Consider the following 12,024-nt stretch of genomic DNA (forward strand, 5'->3'; position numbering starts at 1 on the left):
ACTGTATGTGTGTGTATACTGTGTGTATACTGTATGTGTATACTGTGTGTGTATACTGTATGTGTGTGTTTACTGTATGTGTGTTTACTGTATGTGTGTATACTGTGTGTGTATACTGTATGTGTATACTGTGTGTGTATACTGTGTGTGTGTGTGTGTGTGTGTGTGTGTGTGTGTGTGTATACTGTATGTGTGTGTGTGTGTGTGTGTGTGTGTGTGTGTGTGTGTGTGTGTATACTGTGTGTGTATACTGTGTGTGTGTGTGTGTATACTGTGTGTGTACACTGTATGTGTGTGTGTGTGTATAATGTATGTGTGTGTGTGTGTATACTGTGTGTGTATACTGTATGTGTGTGTGTGTGTGTGTGTGTGTATACTGTGTGTGTATACTGTATGTGTGTGTGTGTGTGTGTGTGTGTATTCTGTGTGTGTATACTGTGTGTGTACACTGTATGTGTGTGTGTGTATACTGTATGTGTGTGTATACTGTGTGTACACTGTATGTGTGTGTATACTGTGTGTGTATACTGTATGTGTGTGTATACTGTGTGTGTGTGTATACTGTGTGTGTATATACTGTATATGTGTGTGTATACTGTGTGTGTATAATGTGTGTGTGTATAATGTGTGTGTATAATGTGTGTGTGTGTATAATGTGTGTGTGTATACTGTGTGTGTGTATAATGTGTGTGTGTATAATGTGTGTGTGTATACTGTGTGTGTATAATGTGTGTGTGTATAATGTGTGTGTGTATACTGTGTGTGTGTGTATAATGTGTGTGTGTATACTGTGTGTGTGTATAATGTGTGTGTGTATAATGTGTGTGTGTATACTGTGTGTGTATAATGTGTGTGTGTATACTGTGTGTGTACACTGTATGTGTGTGTATACTGTATGTGTGTGTATACTGTGTGTGTATACTGTATATGTGTGTGTATATGTGTGTGTATACTGTGTGTGTATAATGTGTGTGTGTATAATGTGTGTGTGTATAATGTGTGTGTGTATAATGTGTGTGTGTATACTGTGTGTGTACACTGTATGTGTGTGTATGTGTGTGTATACTGTATGTGTGTGTACACTGTGTGTGTATACTGTGTGTGTATACTGTATGTGTATACTGTATGTGTGTGTATACTGTATGTGTGTGTATACTGTGTGTATATACTGTATGTGTGTGTATACTGTGTGTGTATACTGTGTGTGTGTGTATACTCTGTGTGTGTGTGTGTGTATACTGTGTGTGTGTGTATACTGTGTGTGTGTGTATACTCTGTATGTGTGTGTGTATACTGTGTGTGTGTGTATACTGTGTGTGTGTGTATACTGTGTGTGTGTGTGTGTGTGTGTGTGTATACTGTGTGTGTGTATACTGTGTGTGTGTGTATACTGTGTGTGTGTGTGTGTGTATACTGTATTTGTGTGTACATTGTATGTGTGTGTGTGTGTATACTGTGTGGCCCCATAATCTATTGCCGGGGGCCCCATAATCTATTGCCGGGGGCCCATAATCTATTGCCGGGGGCCCCATGAGTTGTCAGTCCACCCCCTGCACACAGTCATCTCTCACATATATTTATTGATACTCAACTAGCTATTGCCAAAAATTGGACCCCCCCCCCCTTCTAGCTCAGCGCTGATCGCTCTTCTGAATAACCATCGCCCGGTGGAATTTCTGTACACCAAACCCCACCTTCAAATTCCTCAATTCCAAAAGCTCCGGGACATTTGGCTCCTAAATGCCTCCCCATGACCTATCTATACCTTTTGTTGATACGAGATAATCTATTCCTCATATGACTGTTCATATGTTCATCAAATGTTCATCAAATGTTCAACCTTCCACTTTCTACTCTGTAAAATGTACAATAAAATTAAGTTTAAAATATATATATAAATATCTCCCGAGCTTTGATCATCTCAGGGAGCTCTGTTCAATCCATCATCGGAAATCCCGATCGTGTGTAGGCAATTCCGACACGCCAAAAAACTCACGCATGCTCAGATTCAACTACGAGACGGAAGCTATTGGCTACTGTGGGTATTGAACTTCCTTTTTCTAGTCCCGTCGTACACGTTGTACGTCCCCGCGTTCTTGGCGGTGGGAATTTGGTGTGACCGTGTGTTGGCAAGACAGCTTGAGTGGAATTCTGTTGAAAATTCCAACAGGAAGAACCATCTGAGCTTTTTCCGACGAGAATTCCGATCGTGTGTGTGCGGCATTAGTCCGTCGGAAAGGTTGACAGAAAAAGTCTGATGGGGCGTACACACGGTCGCAATATCTGACCAAAAGCTCCCATCTGACTTTTTCTGTCGGAAATTCTGACCGTGTGTACGCGGCATTAGAGTCTGCAGAAGACTTGAGACCGGGGCGGAGGTCCACCTTCCAGCAGGACAACGACCCGAAACATCCAGCCAGAGCTACAATGGAATGGTTTACATCAAAGCATATTCATGTGTTAGAATGGGCAAGTCAATGTCTAGAGCAGCCTTTCTCGACCTTTTCAACACAGAGGAACCCTTGAAATAGTTCTCCGGTCTCAAGGAAACCTTGAAATAGTTCTCCAGTCTTGAGGAACCCTTGAAATAGTTCTCTGGTCTCGAGGAACCCTTGAAATGGTTCTCCGGTCTTGAGGAACCCTTGAAATAGTTCTCCGGTCTCGAGGAACCCTTGAAATAGTTCTCCGGTCTCGAGGAACCCTTGAAATAGTTCTCCAGTCTTGAGGAACCCTTGAAATAGTTCTCCGGTCTCGAGGAACCCTTGAAATAGTTCTCCGGTCTCGAGGAACCCTTGAAATAGTTCTCCGGTCTCGAGGAACCCTTGAAATAGTTCTCCAGTCTTGAGGAACCCTTGAAATAGTTCTCCGGTCTCGAGGAACCCTTGAAATAGTTCTCCGGTCTCGAGGAACCCTTGAAATAGTTCTCCGGTCTCGAGGAACCCTTGAAATAGTTCTCCAGTCTTGAGGAACCCTTGAAATAGTTCTCCAGTCTCGAGGAACCCTTGAAATAGTTCTCCAGTCTTGAGGAACCCTTGAAATAGTTCTCTGGTCTCGAGGAACCCTTGAAATAGTTCTCCGGTCTCGAGGAACCCTTGAAATAGTTCTCCAGTCTTGAGGAACCCTTGAAATAGTTCTCCAGTCTCGAGGAACCCTTGAAATAGTTCTCCAGTCTTGAGGAACCCTTGAAATAGTTCTCTGGTCTCGAGGAACCCTTGAAATAGTTCTCCGGTCTCGAGGAACCCTTGAAATAGTTCTCCGGTCTCGAGGAACCCTTGAAATAGTTCTCCAGTCTTGAGGAACCCTTGAAATAGTTCTCCGGTCTCGAGGAACCCTTGAAATAGTTCTCCGGTCTCGAGGAACCCTTGAAATAGTTCTCCGGTCTTGAGGAACCCTTGAAATAGTTCTCCGGTCTCGAGGAACCCTTGAAATAGTTCTCCGGTCTTGAGGAACCCTTGAAATAGTTCTCCGGTGTTGAGGAACCCTTGAAATAGTTCTCCAGTCTTGAGGAACCCCTTCTAAAAATTAGAACTCTACAACTCATGGTACATTAGTGCAGTGGTTCTCAACCAGGGTTCCATAGAACCCTAGGGTTCCTCCAGAGGTTGTAGAGGTTCCTTCAGCATTGGGCAATTTCTGCCTCTCGGATAAGTTCCCACTGACTCCATTGATCTTTTTAACTATCTGTAAGGAGGTAATTCTTCCCAATGACCACAAGTGTAAGGACCATTCTTCCCACTGACCATCACACTAATGTATCATGAGTTGTAGATTTCTAATTTTTAGCAGGGGGTTCCCCCGAGACGGGAGAACTATTTCATGGGTTCCTCTGTGTTGAAAAGGTTGAGAAAGGCTGCATTAGTGTGATGGTCAGTGGGAAGAATGGTCCTCACACTTGTGGTCATTGGGAAGAATGGTCCTCACACTTGTGGTCATTGGGAAGAATGGTCCTTACACTTGTGGTCATTGGGAAGAATGGTCCTCACACTTGTGGTCATTGGGAAGAATGGTCCTCACACTTGTGGTCATTGGGAAGAATGGTCCTTACACTTGTGGTCATTGGGAAGAATGGTCATTACACTTGTGGTCATTGGGAAGAATGGGTCTTACACTTGTGGTCATTGGGAAGAATGGTCCTTACACTTGTGGTCATTGGGAAGAATGGCCCTCACACTTGTGGTCAGTGGGAAGAATGGTCCTCACACTTGTGGTCAGTGGGAAGAATGGTCCTCACACTTGTGGTCATTGGGAAGAATGGTCCTTACACTTGTGGTCATTGGGAAGAATGGTCCTTACACTTGTGGTCAGTGGGAAGAATGGTCCTTACACTTGTGGTCAGTGGGAAGAATGGTCCTCACACTTGTGGTCATCGGGAAGAATGGTCCTTACACTTGTGGTTATTGGGAAGAATGGTCCTTACACTTGTGGTCATTGGGAAGAATGGTCCTTACACTTGTGGTCAGTGGGAAGAATGGTCCTTACACTTGTGGTCAGTGGGAAGAATGGTCCTTACACTTGTGGTCAGTGGGAAGAATGGTCCTCACACTTGTGGTCATTGGGAAGAATGGTCCTCACACTTGTGGTCATTGGGAAGAATGGTCCTCACACTTGTGGTCATTGGGAAGAATGGTCTTTACACTTGTGGTCATTGGGAAGAATGGTCCTTACACTTGTGGTCATTGGGAAGAATGGTCCTCACACTTGTGGTCATTGGGAAGAATGGTCCTCACACTTGTGGTCAGTGGGAAGAATGGTCCTCACACTTGTGGTCATTGGGAAGAATGGTCCTCACACTTGTGGTCATTGGGAAGAATGGTCCTTACACTTGTGGTCATTGGGAAGAATGGTCCTCACACTTGTGGTCATTGGGAAGAATGGTCTTTACACTTGTGGTCATTGGGAAGAATGGTCCTTACACTTGTGGTCATTGGGAAGAATGGTCCTCACACTTGTGGTCATTGGGAAGAATGGTCCTCACACTTGTGGTCATTGGGAAGAATGGTCTTTACACTTGTGGTCATTGGGAAGAATGGTCCTTACACTTGTGGTCATTGGGAAGAATGGTCCTCACACTTGTGGTCATTGGGAAGAATGGTCCTCACACTTGTGGTCATTGGGAAGAATGGTCCTTACACTTGTGGTCATTGGGAAGAATGGTCCTCACACTTGAGGTCAGTGGGAAGAATGGTCCTTACACTTGTGGTCATTGGGAAGAATGGTCCTCACACTTGAGGTCAGTGGGAAGAATGGTCCTTACACTTGTGGTCAGGGGGAAGAATGGTCCTTACACTTGTGGTCAGTGGGAAGAATGGTCCTTGCACTTGTGGTCAGTGGGAAGAATGGTCCTTGCACTTGTGGTCAGTGGGAAGAATGGTCCTCGCACTTGTGGTCATTGGGAAGAATGGTCCTCACGCTTGTGATCATTGGGAAGAATGGTCCTTACACTTGTGGTCATTGGGAAGAATGGTCCTTACACTTGTGGTCATTGGGAAGAATGGTCCTTACACTTGTGGTCATTGGGAAGAATGGTCCTTACACTTGTGGTCAGTGGGAAGAATGGTCCTTACACTTGTGGTCATTGGGAAGAATGGTCCTCACACTTGTGGTCATTGGGAAGAATGGTCATTACACTTGTGGTCATTGGGAAGAATGGTCCTTACACTTGTGGTCATTGGGAAGAATGGGTCTTACACTTGTGGTCATTGGGAAGAATGGTCCTTACACTTGTGGTCATTGGGAAGAATGGGTCTTACACTTGTGGTCAGTGGGAAGAATTACCTCCTTACAGATAGCTAAAAAGATCAATGGTGTGAGTGGGAACTTATCCGAGAGGGAGAACTTGCCCAATGCTGAAGGAACTCCTACAACCTCTGGAGGAACCCTTGGGTTCCACGGAAACCCTGTTTGAGAATCACTGATCTAGACCTAAATCCCTTTGAGAATCTGTGGCAAGACTTGAAAATTGGTGATCACAGACGCTCTCCATACAATCTGGCAGAGCTTGAGATATTATAAAGAAGAAGGGGGCAAAATGTCCTCTCTAGATGTGCAAAGCTGGAAGAGACATCCCCAAAAAGACTTGCAGTTGTAATTGCAATGAAAGTGGGTTCTACAGAGTATTGACTCCGGGGGGCACCATACAAATGCCCCCCCCCCCCCCTCCCCCCTATCATTTTCCTTCCACCTCACAATTATGTGCCACTTTGTGTTGGTCTATCACATAAAATACCAATAAAATACATTAACGTTTTTGGTTGTAACTCAACAAAATGTGGAGAAGTTCAAGGGGTATGAATACTTTTTCAAGGCAATGCACATGGTAACAGTGTTTCTCTGTGTAGTGTGTATTGCTCCTGTGTGGATACATTGTATAATAAACCATGTGTACATTGTTGAGTTGTATTCTCAGTGGTGGTTGTAGGGGGCGGGGCGCACAATGTCATGTGACCGGCTGGCGCCATTATCTGATCGTTTCTTTCTCCTCTTTCAGATAGACCAAATCCTCATCCACCAGAAGACAGAACTTCTAGAAGGTGAGTGAGAGGAACCGGCGCCTCCGTGATGGAAAGAACTGAAATCCAACCAATAAAAGGGGCGGGGCATGCAGGTTGGGGAGGAAAGGCTAGATGATGCTGGATGTTCTCCAGCCAGGAAATGAGGGCGGGGCTCTGATCTGATTTGCTGGTGGTGAGAAGCTCTCAGTGTCCAGTGAAATCAGAAAGAGACATCTGAGTCCAGGATGAAGGGTGGTCGTGGTGCTTCCCCATTGACCTGAATTGTATTTGGTGGTGGTGGTTCTGACCACTCAACCCAACGAGGGTTCTCCTCCTCCGTAAAGCGAAGCCAGGCAGCCACGGCATTTGTGTCCCACCCCATCCAAGCAGCCTCCTTGTACAGCACGGTGTGTGGTCAGGGTAGTAGAGATAGGTGGTTGGGCTGCGGTCTTACCCAGATGCCTTACATGCCGATTGGACGGGATGGGGCACATGCCATGGCTGCAAAAATGGCACCCAAGGAAGTGAGCGGGGGGGGGGATGACCACACTACAACTGCCAACTGCACGGAATGGAGGGGTGTTGGGGGGTTTCAGATGTTCAACCAGACATCCGGGATCCCGGACCATTCCCCAAGCACCAACCCCACCCAGCCGTACGGGGCCGCACCCGCGTGTAGATGTGTGGGAGAGCCGAGAATAATTAATGACACCGCCATGTGTGACCGGAAAGAATGAAAATGTGCGTTTTCTCTACACAAAGGCTGAATGTTGCTCAGGACTCCACCAATCTCCGATCAGGAATCATACTTTGTATGTGGAGGTGATACATTGTATGTAGTGTGTATGTAGCAGTGATACATTGTATGTAGTTTGTATGTGGAAGTGATACATTGTATGTAGTTTGTATGTAGGAGCGATACATTGTATGTACTTTGTATGTAGAAGTGATAAATTGTATGTAGTGTGTATGTAGAAGTGGTACATTGTATGTAGTGTGTATGTAGAAGTGATACATTGTATGTAGTGTGTATGTAGAAGTGATACATTGTAGGTAGTTTGTATGTAGCAGTGATACATTGTATGTAGTTTGTGTGTAGACGTAATACATTGTATGTAGCAGTGATATATTGTAGGTACATTGTATGTAGCAGTGATACATTGTATATAGTTTGTATGTAGAAGTGATACATTGTATGTAGTTTGTATATGGAAGTGATACATTGTATGTAGTGTGTATGTAGAAGTGATACATTGTATGTAGTGTGTATGTAGCAGTGATACATTGTATGTAGTTTGTATGTAGAAGTGATACATTGTATGTAGTGTGTATGTAGCAGTGATACATTGTATGTAGTGTGTATGTAGAAGTGATACATTGTATGTAGTGTGTATGTAGCAGTGATACATTGTATGTAGTGTGTATGTGGAAGTGATACATTGTATGTAGTGTGTATGTAGAAGTGATACATTGTATGTAGTGTGTATGTAGAAGTGATACATTGTATGTAGTTTGTATGTAGCAGTGATACATTGTATGTAGTTTGTATGTAGAAGTGATACATTGTATGTAGTGTGTATGTAGAAGTGATACATTGTATGTAGTTTGTATGTAGAAGTGATACATTGTATGTAGTTTGTATGTGGAAGTGATACATTGTATGTAGTTTGTGTGTAGAAGTGATACATTGTATGTAGTGTGTATGTAGAAGTGATACATTGTATGTAGTTTGTATGTAGAAGTGATACATTGTATGTAGTTTGTATGTGGAAGTGATACATTGTATGTAGTGTGTATGTAGAAGTGATACATTGTATGTAGTTTGTATATGGAAGTGATACATTGTATGTAGTGTGTATGTAGAAGTGATACATTGTATGTAGTTTGTATGTGGAAGTGATACATTGTATGTAGTGTGTATGTAGAAGTGATACATTGTATGTAGTTTGTATGTAGAAGTGATACATTGTATGTAGTGTGTATGTAGAAGTGATACATTGTATGTAGTTTGTATGTAGAAGTGATACATTGTATGTAGTGTGTATGTAGAAGTGATACATTGTATGTAGTTTGTATATGGAAGTGATACATTGTATGTAGTTTGTATATGGAAGTGATACATTGTATGTAGTGTGTATGTAGAAGTGATACATTGTATGTAGTTTGTATGTAGAAGTGATACATTGTATGTAGTGTGTATGTAGAAGTGATACATTGTATGTAGTTTGTATGTAGAAGTGATACATTGTATGTAGTGTGTATGTAGAAGTGATACATTGTATGTAGTTTGTATATGGAAGTGATACATTGTATGTAGTTTGTATATGGAAGTGATACATTGTATGTAGTGTGTATGTAGAAGTGATACATTGTATGTAGTTTGTATGTAGAAGTGATACATTGTATGTAGTTTGTATATGGAAGTGATACATTGTATGTAGTGTGTATGTAGAAGTGATACATTGTATGTAGTTTGTATGTAGAAGTGATACATTGTATGTAGTTTGTATGTGGAAGTGATACATTGTATGTAGTTTGTATGTAGAAGTGATACATTGTATGTAGAAGTGATACATTGTAAGTAGTGTGTATGTAGCAGTGATACATTGTATGTAGTTTGTATGTAGAAGTGATACATTGTATGTAGTGTGTATGTAGAAGTGATACATTGTATGTAGTTTGTATGTAGCAGTGATACATTGTATGTAGTTTGTATATGGAAGTGATACATTGTATGTAGTGTGTATGTAGAAGTGATACATTGTATGTAGTTTGTATGTAGAAGTGATACATTGTATGTAGTTTGTATGTGGAAGTGATACATTGTATGTAGTTTGTATGTAGAAGTGATACATTGTATGTAGTTTGTATGTGGAAGTGATACATTGTATGTAGTTTGTATGTAGAAGTGATACATTGTATGTAGTGTGTATGTAGAAGTGATACATTGTATGTAGTTTGTATGTAGAAGTGATACATTGTATGTAGTTTGTATGTGGAAGTGATACATTGTATGTAGTTTGTATGTAGAAGTGATACATTGTATGTAGTTTGTATGTAGAAGTGATACATTGTAAGTAGTGTGTATGTAGCAGTGATACATTGTATGTAGTTTGTATGTAGAAGTGATACATTGTATGTAGTGTGTATGTAGAAGTGATACATTGTATGTAGTTTGTATGTAGCAGTGATACATTGTATGTAGTTTGTATATGGAAGTGATACATTGTATGTAGTGTGTATGTAGAAGTGATACATTGTATGTAGTTTGTATGTAGAAGTGATACATTGTATGTAGTTTGTATGTGGAAGTGATACATTGTATGTAGTTTGTATGTAGAAGTGATACATTGTATGTAGTTTGTATGTAGAAGTGATACATTGTATGTAGTGTGTATGTAGAAGTGATACATTGTATGTAGTTTGTATGTAGAAGTGATACATTGTATGTAGTTTGTATGTAGAAGTGATACATTGTATGTAGTGTGTATGTAGAAGTGATACATTGTATGTAGTTTGTATGTAGAAGTGATACATTGTATGTAGTTTGTATGTGGAAGTGATACATTGTATGTAGTTTGTATGTAGAAGTGATACATTGTATGTAGTTTGTATGTAGAAGTGATACATTGTAAGTAGTGTGTATGTAGCAGTGATACATTGTATGTAGTTTGTATGTGGCAGTGATACATTGTATGTAGTGTGTATGTAGAAGTGATACATTGTATGTAGTGTGTATGTAGCAGTGATACATGGTCCTCTGCTGATATGATTGGGTGGCGGGGCAGTGATGGGGGGTTGCGGTGGAATAGAAGGCTGCGGAATATTCAGGATTGTTAGTTTGCAGATATCATGTTGCAGGGAAGGGACTTTGGTGAACTATAGAGAAGGCCCCGTTGCATTGTGGGAAGTGTGGCTGGGACAGACTGAGAGGGGAGCGGAGCTCTTCTTCTTGTTGACGCAGCACAGCGACCAGCCTTGGAGATGTGCTGCCACCTGGTGGTGCTGCCGGGAACCGCACAATCTTCTCTAATGACCCCCCTCCTGTTTATTGTTATTATTATTATTGTTATACAGGATTTATATAGTGCCAACAGTTTGTGCAGTGCTTTTGCAACACGAGGGCAGACATTACACATCAATACAGGAGGGATCAGAGGGCCCGGCTTATAAACACGATGATTTGTTTATATTACATATTGGAAAATAATAATAAATATATGATGAAAAAAGTATATACTAAATAATAAGTACATAATAAATAACAATTATGGTATATAATGAATATTTAAAAAACAAGCATATAATACATAACAAGAGTATTAAATAAATAACAAGCTTATAATACATAACAAGTATATAATAATAAAAAAGTATATAATAAATGATAAACCTATAGTAAATATAAACGTATAATAATTGACAAGTATATAATACATAATCGCCATATATAAATATAAAATAACAAGCATATAATAAATAACAAGTACATAATACTTGTACTTGTTACTTTGATGATCAGTATTAGTTTCATTGTAGCAATGTCTTTTGCATCGTATCTATTTGTATATCTGAGGAGGGCGGTGACCGTCGGTGATGGGTTTTTTTCTTGGCGGGGGGGTTCGGTGACCGGCAGTGTTGGTTTTTTCTTGTGGGGGGGGGTTCCAATTTTTTAATTTTCTGGATTTATGTATTAAAATATTTACCAGATTAAAAAAAAAACGAGAGTGATCATTAACACGTTCCTCCTGGTTGCCTTGCAGCGATCACGGGCTTCGAGACCTGCAATCAGTATGAGCTGCGGAATATAATGGGTCAGCGGATATTCTCGGTGCAGGAGAGGAGCACGGTGTGCGCTCGTTGCTGCTGCGGATCCCTCCGCCCCCTCAATCTGCACGTCTGCGACTACACGGGACGGGAGGTCATCCATTTTGTCCGCCCACTCAGATGTTCCAGCTGCTGCTTCCCCTGCTGCTTACAGGAGGTGAGACGCCGCGCCGCCGCGGCTAAACTCAAATCGCGAGTGATATTTTCAGGCCTGTGTATATATTGCTATCCGTCTCTTTCATTAAATATCATATCTTGGTCCTCCGTGACTCTTCCCGTGTTGGTGACTTCTTTCTGTCTGTCTGTCTGTCATGCAGTTGGAGGTGCAGAGCCCCCCGGGTCAAACCATCGGTTACGTTGCCCAGACGTGGCACCCGTTCCTCCCCAAATACTCCCTGATGACGGAGAGTCGGGAGCCGGTGTTGAAGGTGGTCGGGCCGTGTCTGATGTCCAGCTGCTGCGGAGACATTAACTTCCAGGTGAGACGAGGCCCTGGCGCCAACCTCCATCCAAATATCTTCTTCTACATTTTTTAGGGTGTTTTCGAAAAAAGTTTCATTCTTGTTTTGAAGTAAATCCAATTTTGGTGATCCTACCAGAAAAAAAAAAAAGCGTATCCACAGCCACTTCCTTTCTAGGGTGACAACAATCGCTCAGTTTAGCTGTGGTGTTGTCACCTTTTTCTGGGCATCCAAGTTGGACTACG

The 12,024-nt window shown here is 41.8% G+C and overlaps 1 protein-coding gene across 2 annotated transcripts in view; it reads left to right on the forward strand.

The window, feature by feature from the left end:
* The window catches only part of LOC143961821 (phospholipid scramblase 1-like), an 85,216-nt gene that overhangs the window by 53,607 nt on the left and 19,585 nt on the right, over positions 1–12,024 (forward strand). For both annotated transcript variants that reach the window (XM_077471154.1, XM_077471153.1), the window contains exons 4-6: positions 6,488–6,530; positions 11,255–11,475; positions 11,636–11,797. In XM_077471154.1, coding sequence (XP_077327280.1) covers positions 6,488–6,530; positions 11,255–11,475; positions 11,636–11,797 — 426 coding nt within the window. The remainder of the gene's footprint in view (positions 1–6,487; positions 6,531–11,254; positions 11,476–11,635; positions 11,798–12,024) is intronic.

Source organism: Lithobates pipiens, unplaced genomic scaffold (assembly GCF_037356315.1).
Source record: "Lithobates pipiens isolate NorthernLeopardFrog02 unplaced genomic scaffold, aLitPip1_a1.2 Scaffold_8, whole genome shotgun sequence".
NCBI classification, from domain to species: Eukaryota; Metazoa; Chordata; class Amphibia; order Anura; family Ranidae; genus Lithobates; species Lithobates pipiens.